Source organism: Diplotaxodon limnothrissa, linkage group LG7 (genome assembly GCF_057381915.1).
Source record: "Diplotaxodon limnothrissa isolate DT_005_m linkage group LG7, D_limnothrissa_male_GT1.1, whole genome shotgun sequence".
Taxonomy (NCBI): domain Eukaryota; kingdom Metazoa; phylum Chordata; class Actinopteri; order Cichliformes; family Cichlidae; genus Diplotaxodon; species Diplotaxodon limnothrissa.
The window spans coordinates 70,721,068-70,743,366 of record NC_140602.1 but is presented as its reverse complement, the minus strand read 5'-3'; the positions used below and the strand labels follow the sequence as shown (position 1 = coordinate 70,743,366).

The 22,299-nt window shown below is 51.2% G+C and overlaps 1 protein-coding gene across 1 annotated transcript; it reads left to right on the top strand.

The window, feature by feature from the left end:
• The first annotated feature begins 1,939 nt into the window (after positions 1-1,939).
• On the top strand, positions 1,940-20,512 carry zfc3h1 (zinc finger C3H1-type containing). Its single transcript, XM_085360237.1, has 36 exons — positions 1,940-2,612; positions 3,482-3,868; positions 4,020-4,109; positions 4,878-5,017; positions 5,117-5,525; positions 5,642-5,853; positions 5,928-6,051; positions 6,128-6,219; positions 6,304-6,495; positions 6,577-6,735; positions 6,904-7,041; positions 7,152-7,270; positions 7,348-7,488; positions 7,569-7,743; positions 7,919-8,047; positions 8,477-9,097; positions 9,177-9,286; positions 9,365-9,496; positions 15,359-15,480; positions 15,560-15,661; positions 15,740-15,871; positions 15,949-16,126; positions 16,200-16,386; positions 16,520-16,708; positions 16,945-17,182; positions 17,272-17,377; positions 17,709-17,907; positions 17,984-18,078; positions 18,155-18,265; positions 18,352-18,456; positions 18,531-18,696; positions 18,845-18,945; positions 19,121-19,222; positions 19,309-19,348; positions 19,441-19,503; positions 19,869-20,512. Exons 1-36 carry the CDS (start codon positions 2,087-2,089, stop codon positions 19,992-19,994), a joined length of 6,258 nt encoding a protein of 2,085 aa, XP_085216363.1. The 5' UTR covers positions 1,940-2,086; the 3' UTR covers positions 19,995-20,512.
• The last annotated feature ends 1,787 nt before the right edge of the window (positions 20,513-22,299 follow it).

The following is a 22,299-nucleotide window of genomic DNA, read 5'->3' as shown; positions in this document are numbered from 1 at the left end:
CCGAGAAGCTTCTTCAGTTCTAAGGTCAAATGGTGGAGAGTCCCAGATATAAACCTAGTGGGAGTTTCCCCCCACAGAGGGACAAAAGGACCCCCTGATGATCCTCTAATCGCCTGAGCCAAGGTGTGAAACTGGGTGTGGGTCCCAATCAGCCAGAGTTTCGGGTGTGTTCATTGTGAAACCTGGCCCCACCTTATCATGCGAATTCCTGAGGTCAGATGGCCCAGGATGTGAGTGGGCGTTAAGGCGTCTGGGAAGGGATCTATATAATAATATATATATCTGATTTTAAACCTGGTGTTTACTGATGCCGACTGAACCTCCTCACCTTCATACGCTCTGAACATCTTGTTGGAGAGTCTGTCTCTGACCTGGCATCAGAGCAGCTCAGTCAGCAGAATCAAATCTGTACACATGAATGTTTGTTCCTCTGAAAACCAAGTGATGTTAAAGCCAAAGCTCCCACTGGGCCTCACGTTATTAACATTTATTTATTTATTTAAAACAACACTTCTGGCTTTGATTTACAAACTGCCCTGAGTTTTCCTCAGAACAACAACATCCCAGTGCTCCCAGAAAACACCTTCAGTGGAAACCTGTCAGATCAGTTTTCACCTGTCATACTAAGTCTTTCCGGCTGGCAGTGAAGCTTTCAGTTGTTTAATTTTTCATCCTGACAGAAACATCCTGGTCACAACGTGGATCACTCGTCTGTCCGACTGCTCTCTGACCCCCTGAGTTCGTACGTTACCCTCGTGTCACATCAGCATTTTCTCACGCTTCACCAAGAGCAGAAAGGAAACACCGTGAATATTTTTTAACACCCACTGAAGCTCTGAAAATCTGAAACTGTACCAAACTTTCTCAGAGCTTTGTCAGAACAAAGAAGGAAGAGCATAGTCTCTCTGGAAGGTTCGAAAGGATCTGAAAACCTGCAGCTGCAAAGTCCACAGCCACACCAGCACACTGACAGGTGACACAGAGCGATTACAGGTGTGACTTATGTCCGTTTCAGGAAACTGGGGTCATCGAGCAGCTGTGAGAACCACTCTGAGTCACCATCCACCGTTTGCTGCATCACCTTCTGCTTAAAATGGAAAACTGAAATTTTAATTCACAGAATAAATAATCAATAATAAATGATTAATAGAAACCGAGGCCACCTGTGTGATTTAAAGTAACGTGACTCCAATGATCTTCCTGACTTGTGTCCACCTGCAGCTCCACACAGAACCTCCCACGAGGACTTCATGCTCCACTCCACTGTGTCCTTCATCTTCTTGATCTCCGTCCTCCTCAACCTGCTGCTCCTGCTCGCCTTCCTGCTCCTCTGCTCAGTTCCTACACCTTCCTCCTGCTCCTCACTGTGTCTCATCGCCACCCTCTTCTGGCTTCACCTCTGCATTCACCGCATTAATAAATATAAGCTCTCCTTTCAAAACACACTGCTCTCACTTTATTATATATGCTGGTGGTAGATCTGGCCTTCTTGCTGTGGCCACTTTAACAGAAACACACAGAGACTGATTCTGATTGAGGGAACAGAGAATAACCATCAGTGATGTCACACAGAGGCCTGAGCGGACAGGAAGCACTGCAGCCTGCTACCAGTTAAAACAATAAATGAAAAAGAAAAAAAAAGAAACAAAACGAAACCTATAAACAAAATAAACATGACATTAAATAAGAACAAATGAAAACAAACAAATAAAAAACAAGAAACTAAAAAATAAAAACAATAAAAAACAAAATAAATTAAAATTAAATTAAAACAAAACATACTCAAACAAAAACTGTCAACAAAATAAAAACAATAAATAATGTAAGAACAACATGCGGAGTCCCCGCCTCCCGGGAGGAAGAGAAAAACCCACAGCTCTGCTTTTACGTGCTTTTTCCGGTCTCGCGAAGTCTCGGGTTTTATCGCGGTGATTGTTGGTAGCAGCGGAGCTAGCAGAGCGCTAACAGAGAGCTAACGGTCAGAGCGGAGAGAACCTCCGCGAAGCTGCTTCAGAGCCGCGGAATGAGCTCCTGGTCCCGCCGCTGAGTTTGGCCCCAGCAGGGAGCTGCAGACGGTCACCCCAACATGGACGTAGACGTTCCGAACCGATCCCCCGCGGAGGACGGGGAGCTAGAAGACGGAGAGATCTGCGATGATGACACCGAGGAGAGAGCGCCTCCACGGCGGGGGGATGGGAGCAGGCCCCGTGGCGGTGCTCCTCCTCGGCCGCGAAAGCCGCACAAGCACCCGCACGGCGCGCCGCCGCACTTGGGCCACCCGCCGCCGGACTTCCGCCACCTCATGCCCTACAGCCTCGGCCCTCACGGCCCATTCCCGCCCGGCCACCGGCAGCAGTGCGGGCCGAGCGGGCCCGACCGGCCTCCCTCCCCGCCACCGCAGCAGCAGCCTCCCGGGCTCGGCTCTCACGGGGAGCCCGGGCCGCGGTCCAGCTTCTGGGAGCGGAGCCACGGCGCACTGGGACGCTTCCGGCACCGCGGCATGCCGAACGGAGGCCCCGGGGGCTGGAGCCGGGGCGGCCGGGGGGGCAACAGCAGGCCGCCTCCCGGACGGTACCTGCCCGGAGAGAGCCACAGCTCCCCCGCGAGGAAGCGTATCCTTTCTGCTGTGTCACGTGCCCTCTCCCCCGGGACGGTGATTGAATTAGGCAGCCCGCGAGGAGCCGGTCAGGGTTTCATTGATTACATATTGGTTTAATGAACAGCCCATTGATCTGTGAGTGTTCTGGGCTTCGACTGGTTCACGTTTCACACTCCACCAGGTGCGTGCGTGACAGCAGGAAACGAAACCGGCGCTGTGATGACGTATGTGTGGTTGCGACTCCCCCATCAGCTGTCCTCATTCATCCGCTACACGGTTACATCAGTGATCGATTATTTCCTCGTTCATGTATTGATTGATCGATCATATTGAAAAGATCTTGAAGACAGCTGTGAAAAGCCCAAATCAATAGATCAATACTTTATTGATCCCACAAGCGGAGTTTTAGTGTTACAGATGAAAGATGGTGCAGTGTATAACAAACAGCTTAGAGGTCAGCCTTCTACAAACTACAAATACACACACACAGTGCGTTAATAAATAATGTTTGGATGTGAAGCCAATAATCAAAGGTTCAGCTGACGAACTGACATCATGAGTTCCATAATTGAGAAAGCTTTGATTAGTTTTCAGAGGGCTGCGAGTTTTCTGCCATTTGATCTGCGATCAATAACCCGATGATAGGAGAAATTTGCTTCTTTTACATGGACATTTTTTTTGTGAGGATTTCTTAATTTGTTCGTTTTTTAATTTTACACATTCTTAAAAATGAAGCTTTTCGTTGGTAGCAAAGATTTAAGTCTTTTTGAAAATTTTATTTTTTAATATTTTTTCTTTTAAATCATGACTTTAAAAATGAAATGAGTATTGATCCCTGTTGGTCAGTAATTCTTGATCAGCGTTCTTTAACGCAGACCTCAGAGAAACCTCTCGGGAGGAACCGGCTCAGGAAGGTGGCTCACGGCGCTCCCAGGCCGGAGAGCAGTGGTGACGAGTCCTTCGAGGATCTGCTGTCCAAATACAAACAGATCCAGATCGAACTCGAGTGCATCCGCAAAGAGGAGACGATGGCCCTGGAGCCACGGACGTCACCAGTCAGGGACGACGTGGTGGAGTGCGTAGCCGCCGCTCTAACGGACACCAAAGCTGAACCGGGCCTGGCTCTGAGTCCGGCAGCAGCCGCGGACGAGGTGTCGGAGCTGGAGAGGAAGAAAGTGTTCCAGGCCTTCAACATCAAACCGCTTCGTCAGAAACTCCCCACGCCGGCCGACCTGGACGAGCTGCAGAAGAAGTGGGCGAAGCCTGATGGTGAGTTCGTTATCCGAATGTTTGCTTTCACATCGCAGCTGTAGACGCGCCCCTTTTTACCTGTTTGGCGACTTAAACCATGTTGAGGACCAATCACTTCCTGTTTGCTGTGTAAAGTGTTTCTACAGCTTCCTGTTCTGTGTGTCAACAGGTGAAGGGGATCAGCCAATCACAGATAACGGAGCAGAATTGGAAGGAAAAGGTGCCAATGAAGCAGAAGAGGGGACGCGCGAGAGCGGCGGTGAGCAGACTGAGGCCGCCGGCACGAGTGTACACCGTACCGATGCAGCAGACTCTCCGATTGATCCTCTGAAAGGACGTTTCACTGTAGGGTGGACCGGGGTTGGTTGCCACATTGCTTATTACTGCAACAGTAGGGGGCGCTGTGGGATTCTGCTGATGTCGCACATGTGACTTGCTGATCTGTCCACTTCGCTGTTCTGTCACTTTAATGGGGCAGAGAGATTTTTCAGGTATTACAAGCTCACACGGCGCGAGCTCTTAGAAAAAGCTCAAGTTCTCACGAGCTAGCTAACACCAGATGGTGCTCCGGAGGTCAGCTGGGGATGTCTCGGCCCGAGTGTGACAAACGCTTCTGCAGTCTGGGTACGGCCTCAGTGTCTGAACCCTGACGGTCCAGGTGCCAGGTGTGTGTCAGGACCGTGAGAGGCCCAGTGCAAGGCTCAGCTCAGCTGTTTGTCCTTTAAAGGGTCACTAAACAGGAAGTTCCACCTTCTTCCCCGCAGCTGTAACAGGATGACAGGGTATTCGCCTCTTTCTGCCAGAACGAATCTAAAAAATGAGCCTTTTAACGATGGAACTGAAGGTCGTCATGTTGCCGGGATCTTCGGTTCATGCAGCAGTGAAAACTGTGACAACGCACGCCGGTCCACCCTGCAGAGTCCCCTCACGGCCCCCAAACCAGAGTTTGATTAGCACCATGCAGTGAGGAGCAGGCGACCTTTGATGAAGACGCTGTGTTTTCACTTCCTGTGCAATGTGTGTCCAGGTGAGGGAGAACAGCGAGCAGAAGGAGGAGAGCCCGCAGACGAGAGGCCGTGTGACCCGTGCATCATGGAGGAGCAGGAGAAACCGCCGCCGCCGTGTCCCAGCGAGTCGTCGGCGTCCAGCGAGGACTCTCCAGACAAGGTGAGGCCGTGCAGCTGCTACCCGCAGGGAAAAGATTCAGCCGTTCGCTTCGATGGCGTTTGGTTTGTGTCACGTTACGTCTCCTCTGTGTGTGGTCAGGCCACGGAGAAGGTGGTGGTGGTGGAGGAGGAGGAGCTGTCAGAGCTGCAGCTGCGTCTCCTCGCTCTGCAGTCGGCCAGTAAGAAGTGGCAGCAGAAGGAGCAGCAGGTGATGAGGCGGAGCAAAGAACGCATCACTAAAGCCACTCAGGAGAAGAGCTCAGGCCCCGGGGCCGCCCCACCCGCCAGGCAGAGGGTCACCACCAGGTCTGCTTCCACTGCCGCAGCCGCCACAGAGAGGACCAGGACCAGGTCCAAACCTCAGGACAGGGACCGCGAGCGAAACAAGACCGGGCCCAGACCTCAGGACAGAGACAGACTCAAGCCGTGTCCTAAAGCCGGACCTAAAGGCCCGCTGGAGAGGGCCCGCCCCCCGGGGAAGGCTCACATCGCCAAGAAGATCAGCCCAGGTGAGACAGATGTGCGGGCTGTGCCGCCTTAAATGTGAGCACGCTTAGAAGTGAAGCGGAAAAACAGCGGCCAGCTCTGATTGGCTCTGAGTGTTCCTGTGTGACGTGTCTCACAGTTTCGGTGGCAAAGCAGGCGTTCAGGAAGCAGCAGGTGAGGACGTGGAAGCTGCAGCAGCAGAGGGAGCAGGAGGAGAAGCGACGGCAGGAGGAGGAGGAGCGCCGCAAGCGGGAGGACGAGATCCGGCGAATCCGCGACCTGTCCAACCAGGACGAACAATATAACCGCTTCATGAAACTGGTGGGTGGGAGGAAGAGGACGCGCAGCAAGGTAAGGTGCCGTGTGCGCACGCCCAGTGTGGTCACCTGACTCTCACCTGTGCTGACTCACCTGTGTCTGCTCAGTCCAGGGACCGGGACCACCGCAAGTCTGCAGGCAAGCCGGGCCTGGACACCTCGGGGAACCTCTACCAGTACGACAACTACGACGAGGTGGCGATGGACACGGACAGTGAGACGGGCTCGCCAGGTAAGGGGGCAGGAGGTGCACCTGACGCACCTTTCGCTTCCTGTTTCCCGTTTAAACTGGTTTGTCTGCGTTTCAGTCCCGTCGCCAACGCACAGCAACCTGCTGTCTGTGGAGGAGGCGGCGTGCATCCCTCACCTGTACGGCGCCGACCCCGTTCCTTTCGGAATGGTACGCCCCCTCCTCCTCATCACCACGGTTACCTTCCGAGGAGCTCGCTGATGTCTGTTTTTTTTTTTTCTTTCCACCCCTCAGGAATTCTCGCAGCCCTTCCTCCCCCCACTGCTCTCCGCCATTCCTCCCCCACCTCCTCCCCTCCCCCCTCCCCCAGATGAGCTGGAGCCCCCCCCAAAACCTCCATTTGCTGATGAAGAGGAGGAGGAGGAGATGCTCCTCAGGGAGACCTGCCTGATGTCTATGGCCAACAAGAGGGTGGTGGTCTCGGAGGTCCGCGGCGTCACGTGATGATGTCATGTTTAGATTGTGCTGATGATGATGATGATGATGATGATGATTTTCTCTCTGCAGAAGAGCTCCAGCGCTCCTCCTTCTCCAGGTGGGCCTCCCCCTGCAGACCTTCAGCCTCCACCCAGAGGAAACCTGAGCACGGTCAGTCTGAACACGGTGCCTCAGCCCCGCCCAAACAAGGCCGCCAGAGCACACCTCGCCGCCAGAGCACCGCTTGTGGTAAGAGGCTCGCTGCACACCGCTCCTTATTTAGAAACAAACATGGAGCCTGAAACTGCCCCTCACCTGTCTGCCCCTCACCTGTCTGCCCCTCACCTGTCTGCCCCTCACCTGTCTGCCCCTCACCTGTCTGCCCCTCACCTGTCTGCCCCTCACCTGTCTGTCCAGCTGCCCAGACATAAGACGGTGGTGGTTTCTCTCAACGACTCTGACGACAGCGACTCGGACATGGACGCCTGCAGCTCATCGCAGGCGGTGTTTGGCGGCCTGGAGTTCATGATCAAAGAGGCCCGAAGGACGGTGGAGGTGAGTGCGTTCACCTGAACCGTCCGGGCACGACGACGATCGTTGTGCAGCCGGAATGTGTCTGCGGCGTTGCGTGATGATGTCACGACTCTGAACTTCTTATTTCTCAGGCGGCGAAGCCAAAAGGAGCGTCGGCCTCTGAGAAGGAGAACAACCCGGTCCGAACGCCAGAGGCTCTGCCTGACGCCAAGAAGGCCGAGTACCGCCTACTCAAAGAGGAGATCGCCAGGTACCCACGTGACCTCTCTCAAACACACACACACACACAAAGACTTTTACTAACTCTGTGGGTGTGCACGCTCACAGCAGGGAGAGGCAGAGGATGATGAAGGAACAGAGCCCTCGTGGCTCCGCCTCGCCCGCCACTGCAGACTCCATCGACTCCTCCCTGAAGCCAGCGGTGGAGCTGAAGCTGAGCGAGGCCGAGCTGAAGCTCAGCAAACACAGGTGAGATCTTAAAACACACCGGGAGCTGGTGTGAGGTTTTCGGTGGCGCCGCTTTGACTGTGGGAGTCTGCTGCCCTCAGGGAGCTGCTGCAGAGAGACGAGGCCGTGCTGCGACACCTGCTGCAGCAGGAGCTGAAGAAGAACGAGTCGCTGAAGGCCGCCGAGGCCAAAGTGGCCAAACTGAGGGAGCAGCTGCAGGCGTCGGAGAGGATCGTCGGCGCCAACAAGACGCTCCTCAGGAAGTTGCGCGAGCAGGTACGCCAACTTTACCGCCCCAACTCGCTGTTGGGTGTTTCTCTTAAATCTACACGACCCCAGTGTGGCGTCAGCACGGCGGCACTCAGATGCAGGACATGAAGCTCAGACTCCTCCTGGCTGCTGTGAAGTCTCTTTGTTTGGTGTCGTTTGACCGCCTCCACGTCCTCTGCAGGTCCACCGGGTGGAGCAGCGGGTCTCCGTGAAGAAGACGGTGGCGGTGCGGTTGGAGCAGGAGCTGGTGCAGGCTCACCTGGCCGCCGGCAGGGCGCCCAAACGGCGAGCGGACTCCAGCCGGCCCGCGGTGAGTCTTCCTGTTTCTCTGTGGAACCTGCAGGTTGTGTGTTTGTCTCCTCAGCAGAGAAACACTCAGCCAGAGAGGCTTTTATTCTGAAAAAACAGTTGCATGAAGAATTGCTGTTGAAACTTACAGGTGAGGCAGTTAGCTGTAGTTAGCTGGCTGGTTAGCTAATAAAGCTAATTACCCATCCAGTCAGCTAATGAACAGCTGAGGCAAGGATCAGGGTGGGACCCACAGTGGGGAGGCGCTGGCTAAACGAACTCGGGCTGTTACAGAGGACGCTTGCGCTCACGCAGCTCCTCACGGCGCCGGTAACCATGGATTCAGAGGCGTTGGTGGTTACATGCACCTGCCGATAAAACTATAAGAAAGCTCTGATGGAGCGCCGCTGTGTGCAGGTGTGTTTACCCTGCGTAACGTTATCCTTTCCAGCTCAGCAAGTTGCCGCGGCGTGACGCAGCGCCCCGCGGTTCTGAGCGCCACTTTGCCGAGCTCATCGCTCAGAAGCAACGACTGCAGCAGCTCGAGTCCGAGTACGCGCTGAAGATCCAGAAGCTGAAGGAGGCGCAGGTGCTGCGAAACAAAGGCGTCCTGCCAGAGCTCCCCGTAGAGCCGCCGTTGCGATCCGCCACGCCCCCGGACCCTCAGGTCCAGCCGCCGCCGCAGCCCTCACTGCACGACCTCTCCCAGGACAAGCTGACGCTGGACAGCGAGGACCCCGCGGAGGCCGAGGATCACGAACCAGAACCTGCGCCCGCTGCTGTGGCCAGAGGCGGCCGTCGCTCCTCCTTCCGTCAGTCCAGCTGCTCCTTCACCAAACCCCACCTGGACGCCACGAGCTCGGCTCCGCCCAAAGACGTCGGCACTGCCGCCAAGCCCGTGAAGGCGCTGCCCAGTGGCTCGGCAGGCGTGGAGCTTCCTGCCGAGATGTTCGCGGGGCTGGACGTGGACGCCCTGCAGCGGCTGTACAGACAGAAGACACCTCTGGGAGATCTGCTGCTGATGGAGCTGCAGGTGCTGGGGGAGGACGTGGACCCCGCCCTCGCCGCACAGGTGAGCGGAGACTGTCAGAGGGGCAGCTGAAGGTCTCGGGGGAATTTCACGCTAACGCTCTGTGTGTCCGGTCATCCAGGTGTTTCCGGCTGAGGTGGAGACAGCGGTGAGTTCGTCGGGCGGCTTGGAGCTGAGGCCGCTTCCCTTCGGACCGTACCACAGCCCTCTGCTGGCCTTCAGGTCCTACAGGTAGCTCCGTCGTACCGACAGCAGCAGAGCTCGTATGTGGTCTGTGCGGTCGGCTCACAGCTGTGTCCTCCCGCTCAGGTTCAGCCCGTACTACAGGACCAAGGAGAAGCTGTCTCTGAGCTCGGTGACGTACAGCAACGCCATCGAAGCAAAGAAGTGCTTCTGCCGCTTCGACCTCACGGGAACGTGCAACGACGACGGCTGCAGATGGTGAGCGGGGTGTAAAACAACAAAACAAACTATTTGAATAACGTGATATCAATTCATTAAATCCTGAATCGATTTTTGCATTTAAATGTATCTCCGGTTAAAGCTCAGGAAATATTTCAACAAACAGCTAAAGCAGTAAGTGAGAGCAGCTACGAGGATGTAAAAACAGAGCGTGGATCTTTCACCTGACGGCACGTCCACAGACACGCCGTCGGGCTGAAGGCCAAAAGCTCACAGATCCTGAAGCTGCAGGTTGCATCACTCTAACCGCCAGAGGGGCCGATGGCGCGATATGGCAGCCTCGCTTCTGTCAGTCTGCCCAGGGCAGCTGTGGCTACAACTGTAGCTGCCTCCACCAGTGTGAATGCGAGAGTGAATGAATAGTGGTATTGTAAAGCACTTTGAGGGGTCCCGAAAAGCGCTATAAAATGCAATCCATTATTATTATTATTATTATTATTATTATTATTATCATTATCATTATTCTAACCCAAGTTCACTGAACCAGCAGCAAAAGCAGATCAAACTGAGCTTCACGTTTGATGAACTTCGTCATGACTTTCGCTGTTTTACTTTGACATCAAAGCCTCATCTCTGCTGTTCAAACTGAAGAAATTTAAACCTAAACGATCGCTCAGCTTCTGTAATCAAACCTCAGGTAACGTTCACATGTTGATTTATGGTTTTCTTCAGTGTTTGATCGACTGCAGAATATGTTTAAGGTTATCTGCTATAAAAAGGCAGGCCTGCAAAAACTCAAACTCTTACCAAGTATATTTGTCTTATTTCTAGTCAAAATTATCTCATTACACTTTAAAATTTTTTCACTTATTTTAAGCTAAAATATCTTGTATTAAGTGAAAAAATCTGCCAGTGGAACAAGTGAAAAATCTCTAGTTTTTCTCTAGTTTCAAGATTCACTGTCTTGAAACAAGTTCCTTTAGCTTACTGAAATGTTGCCCTGTAGCTGATTGTGTCTTATTTTAAGTGTAATGAGATAATTTTGACTAGAAATAAGACAAATATATTTGGTAAGATTTTGAGTTTTTGCAGTGAGGAAAGTCTGCTTCATGTTTTTATCCTCAGTTACTTTGACACAAAGTCTCCCAGTGTCAGCTTTGTGCTCACAGACATAAACTAGAAAAAGTTGCATTTCCTGCGAAAGTGCGGTGTGAATGCCGTGTAGTGGAATCTGCTGAAAAGCTGAAGAAGCTGAAGTACACATTAGAAAAGCTGCTGAAATCATAAAAATTGCAGAATTGTAATGAATTAGCAGAAATACAAGACGATTCCCTGAGCTGTCTCGTGAAACATGTTTCCACGGGCGAGATTCAAACCCGGGCCTCCTGCTCTGAGAACCGCTGCTCATCGCACTGAGCTTGTTTAGAGCTGGGCGGTTTTTTTCATATCACGATATGTGTTTTTCATTTCAGGCGATAACGATATCTATCACGATATCAGCCAAATAACTATATTTGTAAGATTTAAATGTGCCGTTGCTCACAAGTAAAATGTGAAATAATCAGCAGCTTGTTTTTATTTAAATATTTATTTCCCATAATAAGTTCAACAGGGTAGATGTACTTAAGGAACATGAGACTTTTTCAGATAAATAAAGGCAAATATTGCAAACTACACAAAAGGCAGCCGCTAAAGCGTTTAAGTTTCAAAATAGAACAAACGAAACAGACTAAATTGTCAATTCCACTTAGAAACAAAATATTAATTCTAAAAATAAATCTTAGTTTGTTTTACAGAAGAACAGACAAAACTGACTAACTTTTGTCAATATCAAATAAACTGAGAACTAAAAGGAAATTCTCGACCTCTCCTTGTTGTACAGCTGAGCTTTTCAAACAGTTGTAACAGTTACTTTAGTCTGACAAAAGCCGAATGATGAATTAGCGCTTCCAGTCAGAGACTGAGCTGCACCGCTTTATCGTATTTCCAGACTTGCTTTCGGCACATTTACAGTGGCTGCTCTGTTTTTGTCAGTCTTGAAATATCAGAAATACCTCCACACTACGGAGCTTCTGTGGCTCTTCCGTTCGACAATCTCTCCGGCATTGGAACCATCATCTGTTTTCTCTTCGGTAACCTTCGGTCACGCTCTCGGTTGATTTTTCTAGTCAGCACACTCATTTCCTCCATTACCCGGCGGCACGGCGGCTGGCTGCTTCCCAAAACAAATACACACGTGCGGCTTGGCACTTGTGCTGTACGTAACAAGTCACGTGACGTGACACTGCGGCTGTGATTGGTTCGGCTCTGCGCTACTTCATTTGGATTGGCTGTCCTTCTTTTTTTTTTTTTTAAGAGGACAAGAGCGGCGAGGTCTATCGCAATAGTTTAATTTTTCTATCAAGAAAAAGTTATTTCGCGATACATATCGTCATCGTTCTATCGCCCAACTCTACGCTTGTTCATTCATTTTAATGGGCCAAAGAACGGCATAGAAATCTTAATATTTTAAAAAGTGTGAAATAGAGCAGGGCGATATGGCCAAAAATATTTATCACGATATATATTTGAAAATTTGCGATAACGATATAACTGACGATATAATTGATGCGAGACAAAATACAACTCCACAACATTACTAGCACAAAAAGACAACCTTCCATTTATTTTCACTTAAACAAGAAGCTGGTTTTTATGTACATTAAAGCTTTATAAAAATTTAACAGTGCAAATGCAAATTCCTTGCTGAAAGTTTAACCAAAAGGCATTTCCAGTAGAAATGGGCTGACATATCCTGAGCATAACCGTGTATAATATCCACTGAAGTTAAAAAGAGGTGCTTTGCAACATTAAGTGTGCAGTACGTATTTTTCGGACCATAAGGTGCACGGGATTATACAGTGCGGCAAAAAAGTATTTAGTCAGCCACCGATTGTGCAAGTTCCCCCACCTAAAATGATGACAGAGGTCAGTAATTTGCACCAGAGGTACACTTCAACTGTGAGAGACAGAATGTGAAAAAAAAATCCATGAATCCACATGGTAGGATTTGTAAAGAATTTATTGGTAAATCAGGGTGGAAAATAAGTATTTGGTCAATAACAAAAATACAACTCAATACTTTGTAACATAACCTTTGTTGGCAATAACAGAGGTCAAACGTTTACTATAGGTCTTTACCAGGTTTGCACACACAGTAGCTGGTATTTTGGCCCATTCCTCCATGCAGATCTTCTCGAGAGCAGTGATGTTTTGGGGCTGTCGCCGAGCAACACGGACTTTCAACTCCCGCCACAGATTTTCTATGGGGTTGAGGTCTGGAGACTGGCTAGGCCACTCCAGGACTTTCAAATGCTTCTTACGGAGCCACTCCTTTGTTGCCCGGGCGGTGTGTTTTGGATCATTGTCATGTTGGAAGACCCAGCCTCGTTTCATCTTCAAAGTTCTCACTGATGGAAGGAGGTTTTGGCTCAAAATCTCACGATACATGGCCCCATTCATTCTGTCCTTAACACGGATCAGTCGTCCTGTCCCCTTGGCAGAAAAACAGCCCCATAGCATGATGTTTCCACCCCCATGCTTCACAGTAGGTATGGTGTTCTTGGGATGCAACTCAGTATTCTTCTTCCTCCAAACACGACGAGTTGAGTTTATACCAAAAAGTTCTACTTTGGTTTCATCTGACCACATGACATTCTCCCAATCCTCTGCTGTATCATCCATGTGCTCTCTGGCAAACTTCAGACGGGCCTGGACATGCACTGGCTTCAGCAGCGGAACACGTCTGGCACTGCGGGATTTGATTCCCTGCCGTTGTAGTGTGTTACTGATGGTGACCTTTGTTACTTTGGTCCCAGCTCTCTGCAGGTCATTCACCAGGTCCCCCCGTGTGCTTCTGGGATCTTTGCTCACCGTTCTCATGATCATTTTGACCCCACGGGATGAGATCTTGCGTGGAGCCCCAGATCGTGGAAGATTATCAGTGGTCTTGTATGTCTTCCATTTTCTGATGATTGCTCCCACAGTTGATTTTTTCACACCAAGCTGCTTGCCTATTGTAGATTCACTCTTCCCAGTCTGGTGCAGGTCTACAATACTTTTCCTGGTGTCCTTCGAAAGCTCTTTGGTCTTGGCCATGGCGGAGTTTGGAGTCTGACTGTTTGAGGCTGTGGACAGGTGTCTTTTATACAGATGATGAGTTCAAACAGGTGCCATTCATACAGGTAACGAGTGGGGGACAGAAAAGCTTCTTACAGAAGACGTTACAGGTCTGTGAGAGCCAGAGATTTTCCTTGTTTGAGGTGACCAAATACTTATTTTCCACCCTAATTTACCAATAAATTCTTTACAAATCCTACCATGTGGATTCATGGATTTTTCTTTTCACATTCTGTCTCTCACAGTTGAAGTGTACCTCTGGTGCAAATTACTGACCTCTGTCATCATTTTAAGTGGGGGAACTTGCACAATCGGTGGCTGACTAAATACTTTTTTGCCCCACTGTAAGGCACATTAAGCGAAACAAAGCAGTCAGATAAATCAAACTTTATTAAACTCATTCTTCTTGCTTCCTCCACTTCTGTACCATTGATTCATTAATGTTGAATCCTCTGGCAGCTGCTCTATTCCCATGTTGTTGCAGTATACTAATGACTAACCTCGTATTGTGGATGGATTATCTCAGTTGTTCTCCTGACTGAAGTTTGGTCCGTTTACAGCATCCTGCCATGCGATTGCATTTGTCTCTAACCATCAGGAACCTTCACGTTAACTTTTATAAGTGGAAAAGTGTTAGTGTTCGTCCTCCAGCTTCACTGTTTATGTTATGCTAACATAGCTGTGTCGCTAGCGATCAGGTAGCACATCATTATATACCAGCTAGCCCAACTTCAGTAACCCTACAAACGTCACTGCTGTTTAGTTTCCTGTCTTCATTTATGTTGGAAGTGATAGCAGAGCTGTACATTTGAATTTTTTCAGAAATCTCTCAGTCAGAACATGCTATATCATGCTTAGCTAACTAGCGAAACTAGCGAGCTAACTTCCGCTAGCTTCCTGCTAACTTCTAATTCCGTTAAATGTAATAAATTTTGTTTTCATGGATGCCTGGAAGTTAAACTTCATAGTTACCCCTGGTAAAGCAGCAATGCTGAACGTTTTATTAAAGATGAAAGAATTTAGACAGTTTTTAACTCTCAGTGATGCTGCAGTGTTGTTTGACCTGAAGCATACGGAGTTTAGGACCCAGATTACTCCCAGATTTAAGAGCATCTTAGTCCGACAAATATGACAATAACGACGGCCGCTTGCATGTTCTGCAAAAAAATGTGCTTTGTCGTGTATCTGACGGACAAACACCAAACCAGTTCCACATCACTGAAGTTGGGTTAGTTTTTACAAACCAGTTCTGGTTCATCTGTTTCACTCAACAATCGGCCATGTGCGTATGAAAACAAAGCCACTGCGCATGCGCGTTTTACTCATTCTATCGCGATATTTCATTTTCCTATCGTTGCCTAACATTATACCGGTATTACCATGAACGGTATAATATGGCCCAGCCCTAGTGTGAAAGTTATGAGCACCAAAAGATATAGCCGGCATCAGCAGAGAGACAAGAACAGTTTAAAGTTTGAACAGTCGGATAAAAGCTGGTTAACCAGCAACACGGAGCAACTAGAATCACTGCATGTCTTTGTGAAACCTCACGTGCGGGTTATATTCCTGAGCCTGACCGCTGAGTGTGCACACACCCCGCTGATCGCTGGTGGACGTCACACCACAAAGTAAAACAACGCAGCGGCACGTTTGCGTGATGTGTCGCCCTGTTACCGTGACGATAATGTTACCCGCCTGAGTCTGTAGCTCTTCCTGTTTAATGTTTGTCCCTCTGCGCCGCAGGCAGCACATGAGGAACTGCACTCTGAGCGGGAACCAGCTCTTCCAGGACATCCTGTCCTACGACCTGTCGCTGATCGGCTGCTCCGACGGCAGCTCGGACGAGGACGTGTGCGCCGCCACAGGTGCGGTGGGTGCGAAGCCTCGGTCTGGTGGTCGGCAGGTGTGTCACGTGGAAGCTCAGGTGTTTGTGTTTGTTTGCAGAGAAGTACATGAAGAGGCTGTTCGGCTCTAACAAGGACCGCATGGGCGTCGACCAGAAGGCCGTCCTCCTCGTCAGCAAAGTCAACGAAAGCAAGCGCCACGGTAGGTCAGCATTCCCGTAACGTTACGCCCACTGCTCCAGCCGCTTCCGTGCTTCTCACCTGTCCCCTCCATCTTCAGTCCCGCCCTACACCACCTACAAGGATGCGAGGAGGTGGAGGCCGAAGCCATCGACGCAAAGTGACCTCAGTCCCGAGGACGACGGCAGCGGCGACGAGGGGATGGCGGCCGGTCACGTGACACCTGGCAGAGGTTAGTGAACGGGGAGGATTTCGTCGTTTCCTCCGTGGCAGGTCTGAGTGAGCTCACGTGTGTCTGTGTGCGTGCAGACAGCGGCGCTCACGCCGGCCTCTCTGCTCTGGACGCGTGCGTCACCTCAGAGGACAAACGCTACTTCATCAGTGAGACGGACGACATCGCCAACCTGGAGGCCAGCGTCCTGGAGAGCCCCCGAGACACTCAGCTGTGGATCAAGCTCGCCTTCAAATACCTCAGTCAGAGCGAGACGTAAGTCCCCGCCTACCTCAAGGTCTGTGCTGCGGAGCTCCACCCTCTTTAACCTTGAATCTGTCCCCTGCAGCTCTGCGGCAGAGTGTTTGGAAGCCGCCCTGAACACGCTGTCACGCGCTTTGGAGAGCAACTGCGATAATCCCGAGGTGTGGAGCCATTACCTGTCCTTGTTCTCCAGGCGGGGCAGCCGGGAGGAGGTGCAGGAGATGTGCGAGATGGCGGTGGAGCACGCCCCTGACTACAGAGTGTGGTGGAACGTAAGTGAGCGTGGTTTGCTCGCAGGAGCCGCTAGCTCACCGCACAGCTCAGCGGGCTAACAGTGGCGCGTTGGTGGTTTTAGCGTTGTTTATCAGGTAAATGTCATAATGACCTCTGACCTCTGCTGCTCAGTACCTGAACCTGGAGAGCTCATTTGAAGGGAAAGACTACGTGTGCGAGCGTCTGCTGCAGTTCCTCCTCGCCGAGGCGTCGTCTGGAGTCACAGAGATGCTGTCCTTCGAGCTGATGGAGGCGCTGCTCTACAGAGTCCAGCTGAGCCTGTTCACGGGCCGGCTGGAGAGCGCGCTCGCCGTCCTGCAGGTGAGCCGCGACCTCGGGCACCTGCCTCACGCTGTGCACCACAAACGTAACGTCAGAGTGGGACGAACATTTTTCACAGAGTTTAAAGAATCAGGTTCCTAAAAAAACAAACAACAAACACAGCTGTTTACGTCAGTGTGCAGCCATGTTGGGGGCCACATGACTGGCTGTCACCTGTATTCCAGAGGGCGGGACTAATGTGACGTGACATCTGCTGTCTGGATTTCTCCTCTCAGAACGCTCTGAAGTCACCTCAGGACCGGAGCATCGCCGACCACCTGATGGCCGCCGACCGGGCGCTGCTCTGGCTCTCCTACATCCACCTGACGGAGTTCGACCGACTGCCGGCGTGCCTGTATGACCCCGCGGAGTCCGGCCCGTCCCGTGTAGTCAGCAGGGAGCCGTTCCTGCTGCCATGGAGGACGCCGCAGGACATCAGCACGCCTGCCGACATCCTCATCGCTCTCTTCCAAGGTATGGCATTGCGACCCAGCAGACACGCGAGGTTCTTGTCTCCCTAAGCTTAACTGGTTTCCACTTCCTGTGTGACTGTTTCCTCTCAGATGGCGTCCGTCAGTGCAGCGACGACCACGCATCTGACAGCGAGAGGACGCTGGCCTGCCTTCCTCTGCACACCAACCTCATCTTCCTCTACAAGTTGCTACAAAGGTGAGCTCGCTGCTGACATCACACTGTGAGGAAGCGGGATGAACATTCGAGTAATCAGAGCCCCGCCCACCTCAGACCGCTCTGACTCTGTGATTGGTCGGTTGACCTCGTCACGCTCGCCACACGGTTAGTGAGCCGCACCGTACCTGACCAGAGGAGCAGGTGTGGTGACGCGAGGTCACCTGTGAGGTCAGTGCGGAGTGCGCCATGTTTGTTCTCTCGTGTGATGTCATCGTGTCAGGTTTGTGAACAGCTGTGAAGTCAAAGGTCAAATCTGTTTGTGCTCGGTGACATCGTGGTCTATGAAGCGCCTCGCTGTGTGTGTGCGCAGGTACAGCGAGGGCGTCGCGCTGTGCGAGTCGCTGCTCGAGTTCTGTCCCGAGTCGTGCGTTCTGCGAGACGCTGTGGCCGACCTCCACCTGCACGGCGGGAGCGGCGACCGGGCGGTCAGCATGTGGCTCCACGCTCTGGCCGAATGCCCCCACAACGCCGAGGTCTTCTACCACTGCTGCAAGTTCCTCATGGCTCAGGTGAGCTCGACCGTGAGTCTGTGAATAAAGTTTAAGCTCCGCCTCTCGACGCTAAGAACAGTCTCTGTGTCCACAGGAGGAGGCGGGCGCCATCACGCCGCTGTTCAGAGGCTTCGTGCTGTCGCTTTGCGAGGACGAGCAGAGTCCGAGGACGCCCGTAGATGTGCTGCGGTACGTCCCGACGCCTCCGTCTTCCCAGCTGTAGTCCGCACGGACAGCTGATGGCGCTCTGTTCTTCCTCCCTCAGGCACATCCTGGGCTTCTCCTCTTCCTCCGAGCTGCTGGGAGGTCCCGTCATCAAGAAGGAGCTGCAGGAGCGGCTGAGTCAGCAGATGAGCTTCCTCCACCTCATTCACTGGTTGGTGTTTAAGGTTTCATAAATGGCGTCCTGCGGTGATGATGAAAGCGGGCGCAGTAGGGTTAACGTGCTCACTGTCGTTGTAGTCGGTGGCAGTGGCTGCACGGCTCGGTGGAGGACGCGGCAGAGGCGTTTGAGCGCGCACTGGGGGCGGTCACCCAGCTGGAGGAGCTTCACAGGCTGTGGATGGAGTGAGTTCACCTGCCACAGGTACTTCCTCCTCGACCGCACGCGCCCGCTGCTCACAGTTTCCCTCTCTCTGCAGTTACCTGACGTTCAGCTGCAGCCCGCAGGCCCGCGCCGCCACCGCCGCCTCACAGTCCAGGACGTTCTCAGACCTGGTCCAGCGCTGCCTCAGCACCACCCCCTCAAGACTCGAGCTCCCCTTCAACGCCGCAGAGTTCTGGAGCTGCTACCGCTTCCACAACAAGGTCAGAGGTCGAGTCTGCTGCCACACGCCATCTTCACCTGCGTGATGTCACGACTCCGTGCCGTCGTCACACAGATGTGAGCGCTCGCTGCCTTGCTCAGCGGCAGGTCTGTAGTTGTAGTCTGCTGATGTCATGTCTCCCTCTGCAGGTGGTCGCGCTTTACCTGAGCTGCCTGCCGCCATCCCAGCATGCACTGGTTCTGGAGAGACTGTGCTACACTATGCCCAATAACACTGAGCTGGGCCTCAGGTACACACTTGGAGGAGGACTGGGTGGAGCTTAATGCCACTTGTCAGTGATTTGACTCCAGTAATGAGATGGAAAATACATCTACTTCCTGTTTGTCGTTGGATTTAAATCATCCGACCGCAGGGACAGTTTAGCTCTGCCTAATCAGCGATGTCACTGCTGTGTGTCTGCTCAGGTTGCTGCACCAGGAGTGGCTGGATGGGAACGTGGAGCACCTGAAGTTCCAGGCCCGGATGCTGAGCGGTAACACCCCCAAGTGTCTGAGCAGCTGGAAAATGTGAGTGCGTGTCGACAGTCCCGCCAGATCAGTGATCAATGATTACTGCGTCCTGATTGTGTGTGTGTGTGTGCGTATGTTCATAGAGCAATTGCTGTGGAGGAGGAGCTAAAGGAGCGAGCTGAGGTGAGTCTGAGACTGAATCAAATCAAGAAAAGAGGGTGGAGTCTAGCTGAGCACTCAGTGGTGTTTGTCTCCGCCCCCTTGTTGTGTTTCAGGTGCGTCACATGTTCCAGCAGGCCCTGCAGAACCTCCCACTGAGCGCAGCCCTGTGGAAACATGTAATATACACACACACAGATAATGACATCACATTAGACGAGCTGTGATTGGACAGCTGCTCTCAGATCTGAAGGGGGGGGGGGTCCTAAAAACTTGGACTGGGAAAAGAAATGCTGGAATCTGATTGGTCAGAGTGTGTGGCCCTGTAGTAGATCTGAGATCAGCTGTTCAGATAGGGCGTCGGCCCATGCTGATTGGCTTGTACTGCCTCGTATTCTATGACCATGTGACTATAAACAGTTTGACTCACCTGTATACAGCATGTTCACCTGCCCTCCGTCCCCGTCCCCCTCCCGCATGCCCCCCCCCCCCCCCCCCCCAACCTTTGTTTATCCCTCCCTTTGTCCCCCCCACACCCTTGTAGCGTCTGCTGCTGGAGGCAGCGGACGGCGGGGCCTCGGAGCGCCTTCGGCGGCTGTGGGACTGCTGTCAGCGGGCGGGGGTGAGCGTGAGCGGGGGCGTCGGCCCATCGCTCGGCGAGGACGGCTGATCAGACTGATCAATAATAGATCAATAATGAGAGGCTGTAGGTGACTGAGTGAGAGCAGACGAGGTAAGCCAGACGTCCCCCTCCCCGGCCGCTGAAGCCACGCCCCCTCCGGGAGCGCGTCGGTGTGAGTGTAAGTATCGAGAGCTGAGTGCCGCCCTCACTCTTCATCACCTTTCTTTAGTTCCTCACTTTTCAGTTGGAGTCATTTCCCTCCCTTTTATATCTCATTTACCCGGCGGGGGGAGGGGGGTGCTGAGGGTGTGTTTGGCGCCTGTGTGTGTGTGTCAAGAGGACGCCGCCGTCGCCTGTCTGTGGACTCTTTAGTTAAACAAACTGAGTGTTACTGAGGCGACGCGGCGAGAAAGGGAGCGGATGCAGAGACTGGACCGACCACCGCCGCTGTTGGCCACGCCCCTCTGAGACTCATGTGCAATGTGCTTTTGTTTTGTCAATCAGCTGATTAAAGAGTATTAGCAGCAGAGGAGATGCGCGTCCTGCCACTGATGTTTTTTACATTCACCTGTTATTAAATTATTTTCTAAAATAAGAGGGTGTGTGCCTCTTCACTGCCTCCGTGTCACTTCCTCCAGCAGCGGCTTCCTGTCACAACCAGGAAGTGACACATTCACATCAGTCGTATTTGACGTGATTCTCTGGCTGTGTCCCAATTAAGAGACCGCACGCTTGAAGTACGCATTTTAAGTGCGGTTACGTCACCGCCACGCGACGACGGCTGTCCCAATTCAAAGTGTGCTTCAAACGCATACTCCAAATGCGCCGTCGATTTCCCCAAATATCAAGCGTGGTCCGGTGCACGCTTCGTGGTCCCATATATCCCACAATTCATAGCACAGCGGTGGATGTGGATAATTTTGCCGCAAAATACGGCAAAAGGGAGCGGCCGAAGAGTTTTTTTTTTCCCAAACTTTATTGAAATGATAAAGCGAACAGTCAGTCATTCCAGTTCAGTTCGTACAGTAGACATACAAGGCAAATAAGAGTAACAATATACAGTACAATGAAATAAGAAGGATAAATAAATAAAGGATAAAAAAAGAAAAAAGGGGGGAATGTGACAGACTTCATAACAACTTTGTATTTGAAAGTTGTGACAGCTCATTCCTTAAACATTTCTGAATGAATTTCAATCAATGATAAACCTTTTTTATTGGAAGTTAATTTAAGAGAGTTTAAGTAATATTCAATTTCAATCAAAAACAAATTAAATGATGGGGTTGAGTTTAGAAATTTACATTTATGTATGTGGAATTTCCCTAATAAGATGGAGCGGCCGAAGAGTGAACTAAAGTACTGAATATGACGTCACTTATTTATGTGCGAATGTTTAATAATTAGTCAGTCATACAAACACAACAAGCTGAAAGTCAGTGATATATGTGTGTGTGTGTGTGTATATCTATCTATATATATATATATAATCAATCATAATAATCTGACAATACTATAATATTGGCCATATTATATTTACATTGCCACAGGGAGTTGACTTTAGTCTCATGAACAACATTGGTGGTGGCTGTAGCTCAGGTGGCAGAGCAGGTCAGCCACTAATCAGAAGGTCGGTGGTTCGATCCCAGGCTGCATGCCAAATATCCTTGGGCAAGATACTAACCCCACGTTTGCCTACTGGTGGTGGTCAGAGGGCCCGGTGGCGCCAGTGTCCGGCAGCCTCGCCTCTGTCAGTGCGCCCCAGGGCAGCTGTGGCTACAATGTAGCTGCCATCACCAGTGTGTGAATGACTGAATGTAGTGTGAAGTGCTTTGGGGTCCTATGGACTAGAAAAGCGCTATACAAATGCAGGCCATTTACCATTTAACTAATTGTTATTTACTAACTAATCTTAAATGACTGTTCAGCACCAGAGGCGGAGCCAGACATCAAGACACGAGGACTAAACCCCAATTCAACCAGACCCAGAACTGATCCTGAATTAAAGCAGGACTACAACAGTTCAAAATCAGGACTACTGAGGACTTAACCAAGACAGAACCAGAATCAGAACTAGATGATAGCAGCACTAAAAATCATCATAGACCTGCACTACACTTATTGTTTAATTCTACCAAAGTACAATATTTAGATTGAGAAAAGTTTATATAATTATTTAGCCTTGTTGTGCAAACAAGCCTGCAGAACTTAATAAATATAGAATTTGAAAAATAACAAACCTAAAAAGACACGAGGTACGAGATACATGAGGACCTGTGATACGGTGATACTTCTGGTAAACAACCATGTGACTAACATGTGTGTCTCACCTGCTGTTGTTCATCTCTGTTCTGTC